This window comes from Nerophis lumbriciformis, linkage group LG22 (assembly GCF_033978685.3).
Source record: "Nerophis lumbriciformis linkage group LG22, RoL_Nlum_v2.1, whole genome shotgun sequence".
Classification (NCBI taxonomy): domain Eukaryota; kingdom Metazoa; phylum Chordata; class Actinopteri; order Syngnathiformes; family Syngnathidae; genus Nerophis; species Nerophis lumbriciformis.
Genome location: NC_084569.2, coordinates 13,834,011 through 13,853,771, shown reverse-complemented (window position 1 = coordinate 13,853,771; position 19,761 = coordinate 13,834,011). Strand labels below are relative to the sequence as shown.

At 42.1% G+C, this 19,761-nt stretch overlaps 1 protein-coding gene across 1 annotated transcript in view; it reads left to right on the top strand.

Moving 5' to 3' along the window:
* LOC133615135 (uncharacterized) overlaps positions 1–19,448 on the top strand; it is a 33,535-nt gene extending 14,087 nt beyond the window's left edge. Inside the window, exons 5-24 of the mRNA XM_072915777.1 lie at positions 2,528–2,707; positions 2,786–2,927; positions 3,002–3,186; positions 3,265–3,406; positions 3,478–3,662; positions 6,579–6,645; positions 6,740–6,855; positions 6,912–7,007; positions 7,062–7,142; positions 7,195–7,245; positions 7,306–7,359; positions 9,498–9,701; positions 9,772–9,934; positions 14,656–14,805; positions 14,877–15,037; positions 18,042–18,221; positions 18,302–18,443; positions 18,516–18,700; positions 18,780–18,921; positions 18,986–19,448. Coding sequence (XP_072771878.1) covers positions 2,528–2,707; positions 2,786–2,927; positions 3,002–3,186; positions 3,265–3,406; positions 3,478–3,662; positions 6,579–6,645; positions 6,740–6,855; positions 6,912–7,007; positions 7,062–7,142; positions 7,195–7,245; positions 7,306–7,359; positions 9,498–9,701; positions 9,772–9,934; positions 14,656–14,805; positions 14,877–15,037; positions 18,042–18,221; positions 18,302–18,443; positions 18,516–18,700; positions 18,780–18,921; positions 18,986–19,173 — 2,814 coding nt within the window. The 3' untranslated portion in view covers positions 19,174–19,448. The remainder of the gene's footprint in view (positions 1–2,527; positions 2,708–2,785; positions 2,928–3,001; positions 3,187–3,264; positions 3,407–3,477; positions 3,663–6,578; positions 6,646–6,739; positions 6,856–6,911; positions 7,008–7,061; positions 7,143–7,194; positions 7,246–7,305; positions 7,360–9,497; positions 9,702–9,771; positions 9,935–14,655; positions 14,806–14,876; positions 15,038–18,041; positions 18,222–18,301; positions 18,444–18,515; positions 18,701–18,779; positions 18,922–18,985) is intronic.
* Positions 19,449–19,761: the final 313 nt, after the last annotated feature.

The following is a 19,761-nucleotide window of genomic DNA, read 5'->3' as shown; positions in this document are numbered from 1 at the left end:
ACAGCAGGTGTGAATATTAAAATCACCCACAATAAGGACACGATCATATTTGGGCAGGATTTCAGCCAGAAATTCAGAAAAGTCAGTTATAAAGTCTTTGTGGTACTTGGGTGGTCGATAGATGACGGCACACAGGACGACATCAGAAAGACCCAGTTCAAACATGCACAGTTCGAAGCTTGAAAAGGAGGATTGTAGGCGGATCTGACGGCATTTAAAGTCATTTTTAAAAACGACTGCTAATCCTCCTCCTTTTCGACCGGACGGCCGTGGGGAATTAAAGTAGGAACACTCCGAAGGCAGAAGTTCATTAAGAGGGGCGGACTCACCGGCTCTCAGCCATGTCTCCGTCACACAGAGGAAGTCCAGTCCGCGGGAAGTGAAGAAATCCTTCAGGATAAAAGTTTTGTTTGTCAAAGATCTTGCGTTCACAAGACCGAACCTGGCGGGGGCCAGCACGTCCAAGGCCGCAATTAATCCGGGTGGGGCCCGACACACAGCCCGCAGGTGGCGGTGATCCACCCCGCGCCTCCGGGGGCGGGGACAGCAGGAGCGACGACGGCAAGCTTCTTCCTCCAAACCAACGATAGGAACCAGCCAGGAGCCGATCGGATCGAGCGAGCGTGGGTGCAGGAGGAGACCGGATACCGCACCATTCATCCTTCGGGGAGCCACGGGAAGCCGGGCCAGGAGTGCCCTAACTTTCACCAGCTGGCCGCCACGTTTACCGCGGCGCCGGAGACGCTTCCGCCGGGGGAGAGGAGCCAGGGGGCGGGAAAGGAAGGCAGGAATCCGGCCAGGTGAAAAAGCTGACTGGGACGTCGAAAAACCAACGTCGAAGTTGATCATATCAGTGGGAGAGGGGCAAAGATCCAACAGTGTTTGGCGGTCATACACAAGCAGTGAGCTGACAGAGACGAAAATAGACGCAAAAAACACAAAAACGAACAGAGCTGACAGCGAGAGACGGCAGGCCAAAGCACATACTGGCGCCATCTTGCATCGGGGCGTGGCGGCAGAAATCACCAAAAATGATTCCCGAGCGCAGCACCGCTGCTGCCCACTGCTCCCCTCACCTCCCAGGGGGTGATCAAGGGGATGGGTCAAATGCAGAGGACAAATTTCACCACACCTCGTGTGTGTGACAAACATTGGTACTTTAACTTAACTTTAAAAAGATGAGTTCATTGCGTTGCTTTTCCTTATGTGGACTCCCCAGACACTTTATTAGTACACTTACAAGTAGCAACGAAGAGGCGGTGGTATGTAAAATTAGTTTCTAATGGCTGTAATAAAATACACACCAGAAAGATAGTTTTTGTACCAAGAAAACTATTTTAGGCGCTTCACCGAAGTAAATAGTTGAGTCTGCCACCCAGGAGTTTTATAACTACTTCGGCAACATCAGCCCCAGAAATAGAAGAGCCCACCACAGATTCCGCAGGCACTGCTTCCTCGTAGGAAGACGTGTGTGTTTTGGACAAAAAATATACGACGTACAAGCATACTTGCCAACCTTGAGACCTCCGATTTCGGGAGATGGTGGGAGTGGGGGCGTGGTTGGGGGCGTGGTTAAGAGGGGAGGAGTATATTTACAGCTAGAATTCACCAAGTCAAGTATTTCATATATATATATATATATATATATATATATATACATATAAATATATATATATATAAGAAATACTTGACTTTCAGTGAATTCTAGCTATATATATATATATATATATATATATATATATATATATATATATATATATATATATATATATATATATATATATTTATTTATTTTATTATATATATATATAAATAAGAAAAATATTTGAATTTCAGTGTTCATTTATTTACGCATATACACACACATAACACTCATCTACGCATTGTTGAGTTAAGGGTTGAATTCTCCATCCTTGTTCTATTCTCTGTCACTATTTTTCTAACCATGCTGAACACCCTCTCTGATGATGCATTCTGCTTCGTCTCCTTGTTGTGTGCGCAGTTGTGCACTGCACTCTCTAAAAGCCCGAGATGTTATTGTCACATATGCATGTACAGTAGATGGCAGTATTGTCCTGTTTAAGAGTGTCACAACATTGCTGTTTACGGCAGACGAACTGCTTTACGGACGTGAAACAGGCTGTCGACACGTCACTCAGGTCCGCATGAATTTCGGGAGATTTTCGGGAGAAAATTTGTCCCGGGAGGTTTTCGGGAGAGGCGCTGAATTTCGGGAGTCTCCCGGAAAATCCGGGAGGGTTGGCAAGTATGCGTACAAGACAAATTTCCATACAAACAAGTGTAATTGTGTTTAATTATTTAAATAAGCATTTAAAAAAACAATTATATTATTATATTTTTTTTACTTACACTGTTTAGGTGTTACAATAATCTGCGGTTTTATTTTGGAACCCTCTGTGCAGTGGATATGTACAGTTTATATTCACTTATTCAGCATTATTGTTCTTTAAAAGTGATGTTTGTGTTACTCACCAAAGGGAATAATGTCTATTTTGTTCCCTGACAGATCTACAATACGTTTCCAATGCTGGGTCCCTGGCTTAAAAACTGGAGGGATTTCATGAAAAAAGTGGAGGATAACACCCGACATATGTTGCACTTAATAAACAAACTAAAGGAAACTTTCAATCCTGACATATGTCGGTGCTTTGTCGACGCTTTCTGCACACGTAAGCTGAGTCTGGAGGTAGGACGTCATTGTGTTTACATTTACATTTTGTTAATGCAACCGTGCACGTAAAAATGATCTGACGTCTTTCGTAAGGAGTCTGACGCTCAGAGGGTGCACTACCATGATGACAACCTGGTCTACAGCGTGATGGATCTGTTTGGGGCTGGAACCGACACAACATCAAACACTCTTCGCTGGAGTCTACTTTTAATGGCCAAGTACCCTCAAATACAAGGTGCAAATCATAATAATATTGCATTAGAGAGTAGTGGTAGAGTGGCATTACTATCAGTGGTCTATTTCCTGCAGATTGGGTCCAGGAGGAGCTTAGTAGGGTGGTGGGAGATCGTCAGATCACAATGGAGGACAGGAGGAACCTGCCTTACATCGATGCTGTCATCCACGAGATGCAGAGGTTCTCCAATATTGTCCCCACAGCCATCACTCACAGCACCAGCAGAGATGTCACCTTCCAGGGATATTTAATTGAAAAGGTCAGCTGCTGCTCCGTGAATAAAGGATCCCAATCAAGTAAAAAAAAAAAAGTGTTTTTTGTCACTTGGTGCACCAAGGGGACCACTGTGCTCCCTCTGCTGACATCTGTCCTCTATGATGAGAGTGAGTGGGAGACACCAAACACCTTCAACCCTTCCCACTTCCTGGACGAGGAGGGTAAATTTGTCAGGAGGGATGCTTTCTTGCCCTTTTCTGCAGGTAAATCCTCTCTTTCTTTCTTTCTTTTTGAAGTTATTTGTTTTTTAGATTCACAAATATTGTCTCTGCAGGCCGCAGGGCTTGTCTTGGGGAAGGTCTGGCCCGGATGGAGCTCTTCCTCTTCTTCACACACCTCCTGCAGCGCTTTCGATTCACCCCTGCACCCGGGATGTCAGAGGACCAGCTGGATTTGACACCAGCGGTGGGCTTTACACTCAGTCCTCTACCACACCAGTTGTGTGCTCTCAGTCGCCACTAAGGAGGGGTTGTTTGGATAAAAGTAAAAGGAGTGTCGAAAACCTTTGCACTCACTCTGTCAATTTAGGATCAATGATTAACATTATTAACATTACTAAGGGCTGAAATATCAAAGGATTGCAGATAATGACCAAAATGTGTGTGTAATTAGTGGCAGCATGGTCTTGGGTTCGATGCCCGGGCTCAGGGTCTCTCTGTGTGGAGTTTGCATGTTCTCCCCGTGACAGCGTGGGTTCCCTCCGGGCAGAGGTGGGTAGTAACGCGCTACATTTACTCCGTTACATCTACTTGAGTAACTTTTGGGATAAATTGTACTTCTAAGAGTAGTTTTAATGCAACATACTTTTACTTTTACTTAAGTATATTTATAGAGAAGGAACGCTACTTTTACTCCGCTACTTTTATCTACATTCAGCTCGCTACTAATTTTTATCGATCTGTTAATGCACGCTTTGTTTGTTTTGGTCTGTCAGACAGACCTTCAAAGTGCCTGCCTTACTGGTGACGTTTCACTTCGTTCCACCAATCAGATGCAGTCACTGGTGACGTTGGACCAATCAAACAGAGCCAGGTGGTCACATGACCTGACTTAAACAAGTTGAAAAACGTATTCGGGTGTTACCATTTAGTGGTCAATTGTACGGAATATGTACTGTACTGTGCAATCTACTAATACAAGTTCCAATCAATCAATCAAAAGTGTGAAGGAAAAAAGATACTTTTTTTTATTTCAACCGGACATCCCGTCAAAAGCCTAAAGACTGACCACACATGAGGACGTTCCTGTCTTCACAATAAAAGTGCCGCTCCATCGCGCCTGCGCTTTCAAAACAAGAGTCTCCGAAAGCCAGCGCAAACAAGCTAGCAAGCTAAGGAGTTTGACGCCAATATATTTCTTGTAAAGTGTATAAAAACGAATATGGAAGCTGGACAAATAAGATGCCAAAAACCCATCACTTTCATGTGGTATTAGACAGAAAGGAGGAACTTTTCTTCTCCTCCATTTGAAAACGTGGACGTTAAGCACTGCTGTCTGATTACAATCAATGCAAGTCATCAGATTCAGGTAATACACCAACTTATATTCTTGTCTTCATGAAAGAAAGGAATCTATATGTTAAACATGCATGTATATTCATTAAAACATCTTTAACATGTAAACAAAAACAGCTAAATAAATACATATAAATTATATACTGTATATATCAATGTATATATATATATATATATATATATATGTGTGTGTGTGTGTGTGTGTGTGTGTATGTTACTCATCAGTTACTCAGTACTTGAGTAGTTTTTTCACAACATACTTTTTACTTTTACTCAAGTAAATATTTGGGTGACTACTCCTTACTTTTACTTGAGTAATAAATCTCTAAAGTAACAGTACTCTTACTTGAGTACAATTTCTGGCTACTCTACCCACCTCTGCCTCCGGGCGGTAGTAAATGGATGGATGGATGGTGGGTGTTTGTAATTGTGTTAATGTGCTGTAAAACAAAATACATATTGTTTTGTAATGTGTGGATTATATCATGGATAAATAAGTAAAATGCAAATTTGGACAGTACTGATAATGTCACTATCTCCTCACAATATAACGTTCCACGGTTAAAGTCAAACATAATTGTGCATAATACAATGAAGGTTACAACACTTTGCCCTAATTTGTATGTGTTTATATTTAATATATTATAAATGATTCCTTTTCTTCTTCTTTCGTGTAACGTCAGATGTCCAACTCGGTGTTGCGTAGCCATACCCGCATCTCTGGTCCTAGTACAGGGGTCGGCAACCCAAAATGTTGAAAGAGCCATATTGGACCAAAAATACAAAAACAAATCAGTCTGGAGCCGCAAAAAATTAAAAGCCATATTACATACAGATAGTGTGTCATGAGATATAAATTGAATTAAGAGCACTTAAAGGAAACTAAATGACCTCAAATATAGCTACAAATGAGGCGTAATGATGCAATATGTACATATAGCTAGCCTAAATAGCATGTTAGCATCGATTAGCTTGCAGTGACCAAATATGTCCGATTAGCACTCCACACAAGTCAATAACATCAACAAAACTCACCTTTGTGCATTCATGCACAACCTTAAAAGTTTGGTGGACAAAATGAGACAGAAAAAGAAGTGGCATAAAACACGTCCTAGAACGTCGGAGAAAGTTATACATGTAAACAAACTAAGGTGAGTTCAAGGACCGCCACCTTAGTAGGACAAAAAAGGCGCTCGCCAAATACTCGAATCAGTGAAGCTGACAGTGTGCTTTATAACAATTAGGGAGGTTTGTGTCATGTTTGTCCTCCTACAGAAACCATATTAAAACAAAAAATATATTTTTTTCCTCATCTTTTTCCATTTTTCATACATTTTTTAAAAAGCTCCAGAGAGCCACTAGGGCGGCGCTAAAGATCCGCATGCGGCTCTAGAGCCGCGGGTTGCCGACCCCTGTCCTAGGAGGAAGAGGCTGGCTTCCGAGGGCGGTCCATATAAGGGGCAGTTGTTGATTATATGGTCGGCGGTCCGCTCAGCGTCACCGCACTCGCATGCCGCACTGTGCACCAAGCCTCACGTCTTCATTGATGACCCAAAGGGACCGACCCCAGTTCGTAGACAGTTCAGTGTGGTCCATTGCCGGCGTGGTAGGTCGTCTCCTCCGATGGCGCCATCTCCTGGGTCCCAAATGTAGCGGTGGACTCGGGAGGGCCCGGCCGACTCCCACTCCTGATTCCAAGCTGCTGCCAACCATGCATCTCTGGAGATGTCCTCAAAGGTGGAGTTGAGCATCTCTTGTGCTGCCTTGTTGTAGGGGTGGTGGGACTTGAGTCTGCTTGGAGGTGCTGGTGTTACTGTGGTGTTGTGCAAGATGTGCCAGTCATGTTGTTGTGCCTTCCTAGCCAGGGCGAGGGTGGCAGCCTCCCGTCGGAGGCCGTCTGGTGCTATTCCCGCAAGGACTGACAGGAGGTATACAGGGGTAGGCTTCAAGCATCCAGTTATTAGCCAGAGGGAGGTATTAATACCCACGTCGACCTTTCTCACATGAGGGCTTCTGCTCCAGACTGGGCTGCAGTATTTCGTGCAGAGAAGACCAGGGCTTGGGTGGATATTCGCAGCGTCTTAGCGGAGGCTCCCCAGGTTGTTCCAGCGAGGCGGTGGATCAGCGCGGCTCTGGATGTCAACTTGGCCTTGACTTCTTCCAGGTGTTGTTTGAAGGATAATGTCCGATCCAGACGCACTCCAAGATACTTCGGGGCTTGCTGGGCCTCCAGACATTTGTTGTCAACGCGCACCTCGAGTTCCCTCCTGGCTTCTCTGGTGCTAAGGTGGTATGCCGCTGCGACTGTCTTTTCAACGCTGAGCTGTAGACGCCACCTCCGAAGGTATGCTACCAGTGTGCCCATGTCTTCATTAAGACCCTCTTCCGTCGCCTTCCACATCATACTTTCTGGATGCTGTATCAGGTAGGTCGTGGATGTAAACATTGAACAACATCGGCGTTACCCCGTTTCTCAGTCTTCCGAGCCTACTGCACTGGCCACTGCTGGTCTGGAGGATAAAGCTGCGGTTGGAAAGTGTTTACATGATGAACTTCACCATGTGCCGGTCTGGTATTGTCCTCAACAGCTTCAGGTGGAGTCCCCGGTGCCACACGGTGTCATATGCGGCAGTCAGGTCCAGGTACACTATCCCCGCTTTCTCACTGTCCTGAAAAGGATAGTCTCACTGGCTGAAGCAGTGCGGGAGGAGGCTGGCAGACATCAAGTACTCGGATGTACGTCCACTACACTGAGATGTCACACTGTGCCCACTGTTATAAAAAAAGACTGCAAAACGCTGCTTTAAAGGCTAGAGTATACAAATGAGTTTTAAGATGTGACTTAAATGCTTCTACTGAGGTAGCATCTCTAACTGTTACCAGGAGGGCATTCCATAGTACTGGAGCCCGAATAGAAAACGCTCTATAGCCCGCAGACTTTTTTTTGGGCTCAGGGAATCATTGATAAGCCGGAGTTCTTAGAACGCAGATTTGTTGCCGGGACATATGGTACAATACAATCAGCAAGATAGGATGGAGCTAGACTGTGTAGTATTTTATATGTAAGTAGTAAAACCTTAAAGTCAAAATAATGTTTGCAGCACTCAAGATTCCAAAGAGCATGGGTCCCCAACCTATTTTCCACCAGGGACCGGTTTAAGGTATGCATTATTTTCACGGTGCGGCTTCTGATTCTGATTCTGATTCTGATTTCCACACGTGGCGGATAAAAACAGCAAAAACAATTAGCATGAAAAATCAACTCACCAGAACGCAGAAGTAGTGGAAGCCCTATGTGTCCCCGGCACGTTGACATATACTATATACCACTGTTTCTTAACCCAGTGTTGGGCCGTGAGCGCCCCCTATCATGCAACATATCTGTTTTTTCGGCTGTGGTCCCTTAAGGCCATAGCGGTACTTAGTTATAATACACTTTTCCACCACTTATGGCAGTAATGGCAATATAAAACAAATGGAAGAAGTCCGGCGCGAATGTCATAAAGAAATTTCTTAAGCGCAAAAATTATGACAACATTTGTGAAGCTGTATTTTCATTTGCACTTTAATCTTATTGACCGTTTAGTTAAGACACACTTATTAGTTTTTTTTATTTATTTTAGCACAACATAATAGATATTGTAATTAAATGTATTGTTTACTTATTTTTCTAATCAGCCTGACCTAAGCCTAAGGTTTATTTGTTAAATTAATGAAAATATTTGTGATAAACGCATGCTTTTATATCATTTGACAAGGTAGTAAACTGTAACTAGGTTAGATATATTTTTTTAATATGATCAAAATCAAGATTAAAATTCAGTGTTGTTTTCCAATTGTGGGCCAATAAAACTAAAGTCTTAGATCCCAAATGGCCAGAGAGCCGCACTTTGGAAACCCTGCCTTATACTAACTGAGTTAACGGGCAAGATAAGATTTAAATAATACCAAAAGTATTATGCCTGTATATGCATGGTGTTGCTGTGATGAATTTATTTATTTTCTGAAATTCTAAAAGCATGTTTAATTGTTGATCAATCAATCAATCAATCAATGTTTGTTTATATAGCCCTAAATCACAAGTGTCTCAAAGGGCTGCACAAGCCACAACGACATCCTCGGTTCAGAGCCCACATAAGGGCAAGGAAACCCCCCCCTCTAGGGGAGACCGGATGCAATGGACGTTGAGTGGGTCCAGCATAATATTGTGAAAGTCCAGTCCATAGTGGATCTAACATAATAGTGAGAGTCCAGTCCATAGTGGGGCCAGCAGGAGACCATCCCGAGTGGAGACATGTCAGCAGCACAGAGACAGACGTCCCCCAACCGATGCACAGGCGAGCGGTCCACCCTGGGTCCCGACTCTGGACGGCCAGCACTTCATCCATGGCCACCGGACCTGTGCCCCCCCTTCCACAAGGGAGAGGGGGGCAGAAAAGAAAAGAAACGGCAGATCAACTGGTCTAAAAAGGCGGTCTATTTAAAGGCTAGAGTATACAAATTAGTTTTAAGATGTCTAAGATATCTAAACATAAATTCAGAAGTATGGAAAATATGTAGAGAATCCAAACAATGCACTTTTGTCAAGTAGTACAGAGTGAGTACAAGGTGTTGATCACCTGACATGCCTCTATGAACTTTGTATTCTTTGTTTGATTACATTTATTTGGTTGACGAGACTATTTTAACACGCCTTCTGGAGTGTGATTGGAGGAACAGATCCTCCTCAGCTTTTATAGAGAGCCACTGAGCGTGTGCAGCAAGTGTGTTTGTGCCCTGACACAGCATGTTTGAAGAGCTCCTGCAGGCTCCTGCTTTGGCCTCCTGGTTGGGGCTTCTTGCAGGCTTGTTGGCCGTCTATCTTTTGTACTCCAGTTGGACTTTCCAAGATAAACAGAAGCGTCCTCCTGGGCCCAGACGTCTTCCTTTGATTGGTAACCTGCATCAGTTGGATCTCAATTGGCTTGATAAGTCTCTTTTTAAAGTGAGTCAATCTTATTTTTCACTGCTGTTTAAGTGCACGTGTTGCATGGACCTAACCCTGATTTGTTTAGTTGTCTAAAAAGTACGGACCGGTGTTTACCGTCTACTTGGGACTCAAGAAGGTGGTGGTCTTGGCTGGATGCAAGACAGTCAAACAAGCTCTCATCAATCATGCTGAGGAGTTTGGGGAGAGAGAAATCACCCCTTTATTCCACGATTTCTCCAAAGGGCATGGTAAATATTTCTTCTGTTTCTAGGGATCTTGAAGGTCACCAACTAAAAGCTACCAGGAAAAGATTCATAACTAATCCAAAAAAAATGCAGCCCTATTAGAATTACTGTGTCTTCAAGTTGCTGGTGAAAATTGTTTATGACAGTCTGATAAAAAATTGCATGTGTATTCAGTGTTTACTAATGAGTTGCAATCTATTTGTGGCATCGGGAGCGTGGCCAGGGATACTGTGGGGGCTCAATATGATGTCACTGTTCAATTTGCATACTTTGCAAAAAATAGAACGTTATAGTCATTGTACTTAAAACGTATAACGAAATTAAATTTTTAGCACAGACCCGTTCATGTCAATGACGCATCTATTTAAAACAAGGCTAAAAAAAAAAGTTATACAAATATTCATTAGCTTTTTGTATAAATATATATATTTACTGTATTTTTGAATTGTTGCTGCTTATTTATTACAACAGTATAAAAGAGGCTGCACTTTGTACACCTCTGGTACATTTACATGTATTATTCTGCCCTCCCTGAATGTTTGTCAGATAAGCAAACAGTCCTTTAAACTAGATGTCAGGTTTAAACATCGATGACATCTATTAAAACAGACAAGAAGCAAGGAAATAAACAGAGACAGGATTCAATTTGGCTCATTTGAGGAGAAACGACTCGACCTGTAACCTCTTACAGTGTCACCCACGCTCTGGCGAAAGATTGTATGCCACCTCTTTTTATTTGGACTTTCCCTGTTTACATAACAACAGTTGTCTGGTTCGCCTACAGATGCCCTCCCACCTCGCCTGTTTAAGGAGGTACTTGCTACTATTGGATCAAGTGTCCTTAACATTATCAATAGTAGCCTCTCTTCTGGAATAGTTCCAGTAGAGTTTAAACATGCAGTGGTACGACCTCTACTTAAAAAAACCAAGCCTCGACCCCTCTCTCCTCTCTAACCTCAGACCTATCTCTAATCTTCCATACATTTCCAAAATATTAGAGAAGGTTGTCTACAGTCAGTTGTTGCCCTTCTTAGAGGATAATGGTATCACTGAGCTGTTCCAGTCCGGTTTTAAAGCCCTCCACAGCACAGAGTCAGCGCTTCTAAAAGTTTTTAACGATATCCTCCTGTCAACTGATTCTGGTAAATATGTTGTCCTGGTGCTTTTAGATCTGTCTGCTGCGTTCGACACCGTCGACCACGCCACCTTAGTCACTCGTCTTGAGAACTATGTGGGCATTAAGGGCGCCGCCCTCAACTGCTTCCGGTCGTACATAACCGACAGGAGTTTTTGTGTAAAAGTACGGTAGATAGTTTTATGTCTTCCACAGCTCCTTTACCACATGGGGTCCCCCAGGGCTCAATCCTTGCCCCAATTTTATTTGCGCTTTACCTTCTCCCCCTTGGTTCTATTTTTAGGAAGTACAGTATTGCATTTCATTTTTATGCCGATGATTGCCAGATTTATTTTCCCATGGCACAAAATAACACGGTTCAACGTCTTATTGACTGCCTGCACGACATCAAAGCCTGGCTTTCAGCTAACTTCCTGAGTCTAAATGAAGACAAAACAGAAGTTATGTTGTTCGGTCCAAGTCGCTCTCCCTCCCCCAACGTTGACCTCGGCACTCTGACCCCGTATCTCAGCGGCTGTGTCACAAACCTGGGGGTAAAGTTCGACTCAGATTTTAAATTCGAAAAACAAATCAGCTGCGTCGTTCAAAAAAGCTTTTATCAATTACGCCAAATAGCGAAAGTGAAACCGCTTCTATCAGGACATGATCTCGAGAAATTAATCCACGCCTTTATCTCGACTCGTCTTGACTACTGCAATGCCCTGTATGTAGGCATTAGCCAGGCCTCCCTCGCCCGCCTGTAGCTCGTGCAGAACTCTGCTGCTCGTCTGCTAACACAGACCCGCAGACGTGAGCACATCACCCCTATATTAGCGTCCCTTCACTGGCTCCCTGTGCGTTATCGAATCAATTTTAAACTTTTATTTGTTTTTAAATGTCTAAACAACCTCGCGCCAACCTATCTCTCCGACCTCCTTCAGCCTTACTGTCCCACCCGATCCTTAAGATCAGCCGATCAGCTGCTGTTGACGGTCCCTGACACAAGGCTGAAGCTTAGAGGTGACAGAGCTTTCGCTGTTGCTGCTCCCAAGCTCTGGAACGACCTACCTCTGAGTATTAGACAAGCCTCCTCTCTTCCTGTTTTTAAATCTCTCTTAAAAACATACTTTTATTCCATGGCTTTTAACACTGAGTGATATCCATCCTGCAATGGCGCCCCATAATACACCTGCTGTGAACCTGTTTTTATTTTTTTATTTATTCTATTTTTTTTTTTTTTTTTTTTTTTATCGTGTTCTGTTTGTGTTGTGTTGTGTTTGCTCGGTACTCGTATTATCTTTTAACCTGCCCATTGTACAGCACTTTGGCTACCCCTGTGGTAAATTTTAAATGTGCTTTATAAATAAAGTTGATTTGATTTGATTTGAGTTGTTTCTAAAGGAATGGGGGGTATGTAAACAGCCATTGTTTTCGGTCACATTAACACAAAACAAAAAGATGCTTCGGGCTTGGACTGGTCCTGGATCGAGCTTGGGCATGTCTTGGATGACAATAGATAACCCCTCCCATCTCTTCCCATCGTACACAGCGGAATTTTCCAACCTTTGGCTTGGTGCAACAAAGACAGCTTTCGTCTGTTCACTGGGAACCCAGAGAACGGAAAGTTTTTTTGATAATTTACATGCAATTTTTCTGACACTAGAGATGAAAAAAATTCCAACTCGTGGTTGTTTATTTATATTCTCCACAATATAGTTGTAAAACTAAGCACACAAATTAATTACATGAATATGCACATTAAGTGCACATCGGAATCATGTTAAATAGACAATACAGTTTGGTATAAACAGATAAAAGCAATGCAATCATACAAAATAATGGTTCGCTCTTATAACCCTCGCTTAACATACAATTGACGAGGTCATTACCAGGCTAAAGAAAATTAGCATCATAATCGTTTAACCTTTTACAAATGTTTAACAGAATTGATTTTAACGCAACAAAATTAACATAAAAAAGCGAATGCATTTAGCACTTTGAAGCACAATCACGTAACTCTATGGAAATTAATATGTACCTCTAACTTTGTGCGCTACTGAAGCTTGTTGCTCTAACCTCAAACACAATATGTAGAATTAAAGTAATGTAAGGTCATTTTTTGTGTGGAACATGATTGCTAATAGCGCATATATCACCTGAAATGTGAAGTATAGCTTTCAGTATCGCAAAAATAAAAACAAATATATATATATTTGTTTTTATTTTTATTTTTTTACATGAGTTGGCCCTAAATATTTGAATGTATGGGAAACAGTAGTATTTGTGTAACATCCAAGTGTGGTAATCACAAGGTAATAGAAAACTAAAAGGAATATTTGGACCAGAATGAGTTCAGCTTGGTTCAGCTACTACTCAGTGGCCTAGTGGTTAGAGTGTCCGTCCTGAGATCGGTAGGTTGGGAGTTCAAATCCCGGCCGAGTCATACCAAAGACTTTAAAAATGGGACCCATTACCTCCCTGCTTGGCACTCAGCATCAAGGGTTGGAATTGGGGGTTAAATCACCAAAATGATTCCCGGGCGCAGCCACCGCTGCTGCCCACTGCTCCCCTCACCTCCCAGGGGGTGATCAAGGGTGATAGGTCAAATGCAGAGAATAATTTCGCCACACCTAGTGTGTGTGTGACAATCATTGGTACTTTAACTTTTTTAACTTTTACTGCAAAAACCCACAGACCAAGAAGTTTGAACTGCCGGCTTACGTTAAACAGAGCATAGAAAGACATATGTTGCATAACATTAATGTGGAGATTGCCCTCCTGTGGGTCCTTCTGACCACAAAGATGCTCTCGTGGGCCCGGTAGTCTGGGTAACAAGTCTTTTATTTTCACAAGCAGTGTGGTTTTGCTTTCCAGCAAAATGTCTCTCGCTCTCATGCCTCTGCTCACCAGCAACTCCCACACCGTCTCTCGTTCCGGCTGCTGCTAATAAGGGCGACAGGTGATTAGATAACAAGCCCCAGCTGGGCAATCTACTCACCTGCCGCTGACTTCGAGGCCGGTCCTTACACACACCGCTCCGCGGCAGGCCCGCAGACCACTCCCCCCTCCACAATTAAATATATAATAAAATAAAATAGTAGAAAGTTGCAATCCTTTATATGTTTACATTTGTTTCGATTTTCGGTTGAGGTTGCAATGTTTTGTTTAGTTTAAGTTTTCTGTTTTGTGTTAATTCAGTTTACTTTGAATCTAGTTTTGTTCTATTCTTCTAGCTCTAATTAAGTTTCAAATTATATTTGACACACTCATTCACATCTGCAGCTATCAATTACTGTATCTTAGTAATAAAGTATTCTATCCGTTAGTTCGTCCGATTAATCAAGTAATAGGATAAAACAATCTTTATAGCCTTAATATGTATTTTAGGGAACATTTTTTAAATAAATATACAAAAATCAAGGTTAACACCTTAACGCAATGTGATTAATAAAATAAATTATTCCGTTATCATAAATGAATCAAAATGAATTACATCACGTAATTACACGTATCTCGCGTAAACCCGGAAGTTATATGGATATATAACTGAAATTAAGTTACACTAAAAATTAGTTTTCTCCCGTAAAACATATTTGGCACTTGCTTACAGGCATAGTATTCTCCAATGGTGATGGCTGGAAGGAAATGAGGCGCTTTACCTTAGCGACTCTGAAAGATTTTGGGATGGGCAAGAGACTCAGTGAGGAGAAAATCACTGAGGAGTGTCACTACCTGATTGAAGAGTTTGAAAAACATGAAGGTAACTTGTTACAGACTAAAATCCACATTTTTTTATGTATGGTTTCTAAAGCATTCTGTCTTCTCTCTCAGACAAAGCCTTTGACAACGCAACGATCATCACCTACGCAGCTTCAAATATCATTTCTGCCATCATATTCGGAAAGAGGTTTGACACCAAAGATCCAATTCTCCAAGAAATGGTGGAAAATGACAAACAAATCATCCGCCTGTCTGCATCAGATTCCATTATGGTACTCCAGCACATTGTGTATTTATAAGGCCTAAAAAGATGAGCCAATTGCATTGCTGTTACGGTTCCAAATGACACACGAGTTCATTGTACTGAGGCATTAGGTGTGGCTTCAAGTAGATACAAAAATAACTTATTTCATTACAATTAAGTCAAAATCAGTCAAAATGCTACCATTGAGTGTTATAATGACGGAAGTTCATAGCAAACAAGTAAAACAAATTCAAACTTTAATATCAATATAAGGTACACAACAAATGCACAGTGCATCCAAACAACCCAACAGATCTTGAATTAACATCTCAACATTGATGGGATTAATCAAAATAATGGAAGAGGTTACCAATACAAAATATTTGTGTTTAAAGGGGAACATTATCACAATTTCAGAAGGGTTAAAACCATTAAAAATCAGTTCCCAGTGGCTTATTTTATTTTTCGAAGTTTTTTTTCAAAATTTTACCCATCACGCAACGCAATATACCTAAAAAAAGCTTCAAAGTGCCTGATTTTAACCATCGTTATATACACCCGTTCATTTTCCTGTGACGTCCCATAGTGATGCCAACACAAACAAACATGGCGCATAGAACAGCAAGCTATAGCGACATTAGCTCGGATTCAGACTCGGATTTCAGCGGCTTAAGCGATTCAACAGATTACGCATGTATTGAAACGGATGGTTGTAGTGTGGAAGCAGGTAGCGAAGAAGAAACTGAAGCTATTGAGCCATATCGGTTTGAACCGTATGCAAGCGACACAGACGAAAACGACACGACAGCCAGCGACACGGGAGAAAGCGAGGACGAATTCGGCGATCGCCTTCTAACCAACGATTAGTATGTGTTTGTTTGGCATTAAAGGAAACTAACAACTATGAACTAGGTTTACAGCATATGAAATACATTTGGCAACAACATGCACTTTGAGAGTGCAGACAGCCCAATTTTCATCAATTAATATATTCTGTAGACATACCCTCATCCGCGCTCTTTTCCTGAAAACTGATCTGTCCAGTTTAAGGGACGGTGTGAGCCAAGACATCCAGGGGGTTTAGCTCGCTCGTCTGCGGGAACAAACTGCCGCCTTTGCTTGCCGTGCTACCGAGGTCCTTTGTCCCTGAATTGCTCACACACTCCGGCAGATTCAATGGGGGTCTGGCGGCAGATTTCTTTGACTTTATCCTTGGAAATGCATCTGCTTTGAGTGTCGCAGGATATCCACACATTCTTGCCATCTCTGTCGTAGCATAGCTTTCGTCGGTAAAGTGTGCGGAACAAACGTCCAATTTCTTGCCACTTTCGCATCTTTGGGCCACTGGTGCAACTTGAATCCGTCCCTGTTCGTGTTGTTACACCCTCCGACAACACACCGACGAGGCATGATGTCTCCAAGGTACGGAAAACAGTCGAAAAAACGGAAAATAACAGAGCTGATTTGACTCGGTGTTTGAGAAAATGGCAGATTGCTTCCCGATGTGACGTCACGTTGTGACGTCATCGCTCCGAGAGCGAATAATAGAAAGGCGTTTAATTCGCCAAAATTCACCCATTTAGAGTTCGGAAATCGGTAAAAAAAATATATGGTCTTTTTTCTGCAACATCAAGGTATATATTGACGCTTACATAGGTCTGGTGATAATGTTCCCCTTTAAGGACTTCACTAAAGCATTTGATGCAATTAACCAGAATATATATATAACGGTATGGCATCAGAGAGTTGGTTTTGAACTAGGTAAGAAGCTACTAAACCAACTGGAAGCAATATGTGTGGATGGATCTTTATTATCATTGCCTAAGTACAATATTTTATTTTTTTTCCAGCACAAACCCGTTCAAGGTTAGACAAACACTGTACAGGGTTACAGAACAGGAACGCTGATGGGCCGCCACCACGCTGACCCGTAAAAGGTGTGGAAAGAGGGAGAAGCTGGTGGAGGATGAGTAAAAAAAAAAGTCAATTTCAGACTGCGATAGCAAAGCATGTATGCATATTACAACAGTCAAACATAAGAGATAAGTGTAGGCTGCACTATGATGGGTCACAAGGTAACAACACCAACATTTTAAATGTGCCATTGATAATAAAGAACAAACATATATCAAAATGTTTTATTACGACTTTGGTAAGCTATGAAGCCGCACCACTTGAAGGATTGTCGGCGTTTTGTTTTGCAACATTATACGAAAGCAACTTTTCTTACCTTCTGGTACCTGCTGATCTGTATTTGGGATCTGCATAAATCCTGAAAAATTGCGCGCGTCCGCGCCGACGCCGTAGTCGATAAGCTTCTTCTTTTTCTCTATCTTCTTGTTATGTGACATTCATCCTCCGCTGTTGCCATTTCTAATATAAAGTAGTGTAAAGTTCTTACTTATATCTGTCAGTAAACTCGCCATGAAAGTGCTAAAACATACCGGTGTAGTGAGTTTACATTATTCACCCAAGGAACTTTAGATTCTATCGGACGTTTTTTCACGGGACACATTTCCGGTGTTGTTGTTTCCGGATGAGGAGATGCTGCTTCGTTATTGATGGAAGTAAAAGTCTGAATGACATTAAAACAGTTAGCTCCATCCTTTGACACTTCTTCCACTCCCGTCCTTGCACGCTACACCACTACAACAAAGATGACGGGGAGAAGACGCTGTCGAAGGTGAGCCACGTAAATAAGACCGCCCAGAAAGCGGCTTTAATATGATCTGTAAAACATGATCTATGCAACATTTTGACCAAAGAACCAACATTACATCTTATGTAGACCATCAGGAAGTGTTTTCAATTAAGAAAACAATTATAACAATATGACTCCTTTTATGCGCCCTATAATCCGGTGCGCCTAATATGTGAAAAAAGATCAAAAATAGACCATTCATCGGCTGTACGCTTTAAAATTCCGGTGCGCACTATGGTCCGGAGAATACGGTATTAAGAAATATCGGTATTCAAAAGTGATATTTGTATTCCCCACCAAAGGGAATAATGTCTATTTTGTTCCATGACAGATCTACGATGCGTTTCCAATGCTGGGTCCTTGGCTTAAAAACTGGAGGGATTTAATGAAAAATGTGGAGGATATCAAGCAGCGTTCATTGCACTTAATAAACAAACTAAGGGAGACTTTCAATCCTGACATATGTCGGTGCTTTGTCGATGCTTTCTGCACACGTAAACTGAATCTGGAGGTAGGACGTCATTGTGTTTTCATTTTCACCTCTCCTTAATGCAACCGTGCATGTCAAAAATATATGATGTGTTTCGTAAGGAGTCTGACGCTCAGAGGGTGCATTACCACGATGACAACCTGGTCTACAGCGTGATGGATCTGTTTGGCGCTGGAACCGACACAACATCAAACGCTCTTCGCTGGAGTCTACTTTTAATGGCAAAGTACCCTCAAATACAAGGTGCAAGTCATAATAATAATGCATGAGAGTCGTGGTTGAGTGGCATTACTATCAGTGGTCTATTTCCTGCAGATCGGGTCCAGGAGGAGCTTAGTAGGGTGGTGGGAGACCGTCAGATCACAATGGAGGACAGGAGGAACCTGCCTTACATCGATGCTGTCATCCACGAGTCGCTGAGGTTCGCCAACATTGTCCCCATGACTGTCACTTACAACACCAGCAGTGACGTCACCTTCCAGGGATACTTCTTTGAAAAGGTCAGCTGCTGCTCCGTGAGTAAAGGATCCCAATCAAGTAAAAAAATAATTTGAGTTTTTTGTCACTTGGTGCACCAAGGGGACCACTGTGCTCCCTCTGCTGACATCTGTCCTCTATGATGAGAGTGAGTGGGAGACACCAAACACCTTTAACCCTTCCCACTTCCTGGACGAGGAGGGTAAATTCATCAGGAGGGATGCTTTCTTGGCCTTCTCTGCAGGTACAACCTCTCTTTCTTTTTTTTAGTTATTTGCTTTTTAGATTCACATCAATTCTCTTTGCAGGCCGCAGGGCTTGTCTTGGGGAAGGTCTGGCCCGGATGGAGCTCTTCATCTTCTTCACACACCTCCTGCAGCGCTTTCGATTTACCCCTGCACCCGGGATGTCGGAGGACCAGCTGGATTTGACCCCAGTGGTGGGTTTTTCACTCAGTCCTCTACCACACCAGTTGTGTGCTGTGAGTCGCCACTGAGGACGAGTTGTTTAGATAAAAGTAAAAGGAGTGTCTCATACCTTTGAACTCACTCTGTCAATTTAGGATCAATGATTAACATTATTAACATTACAATGGGATAAAATATCAAAGGACTGCTAATAATAACCACAATGTGACATTTGAAATACTTTCAAACGATCGACAGTTACTTCTACTTAGCCTTTATATAGTAGATAATGTATTTGTAATAGTTTCAAAAGTGGTGTAGAACCTTATACATTTTGTTTTGTAATTTGCGGATAATATAATTGATGAATAAGCAAAATTTGGACTGTCCTGATAATGTCACTATCTCCTCATAATAAAATGTACCAAATATAAAGTCAAACAAAATAGTGCATAATTCAATAATAACAATAAAAGTTCCAACACTTTGTCCTAAATTGTATGTGTTTTTTTGTATTTAATATATTGAAAAGGACTTGTTTGTCAGGCTTGCTACTGACAGTTTGGTCATGTTTTGGTGTTTTAGACTTAGACTAGACTTCCTTTCTATTGTCATTCAAATTTGAACTTTACAGCACAGATAAGAACGAAATTTCGTTACATAAGCTCATGGTAGTG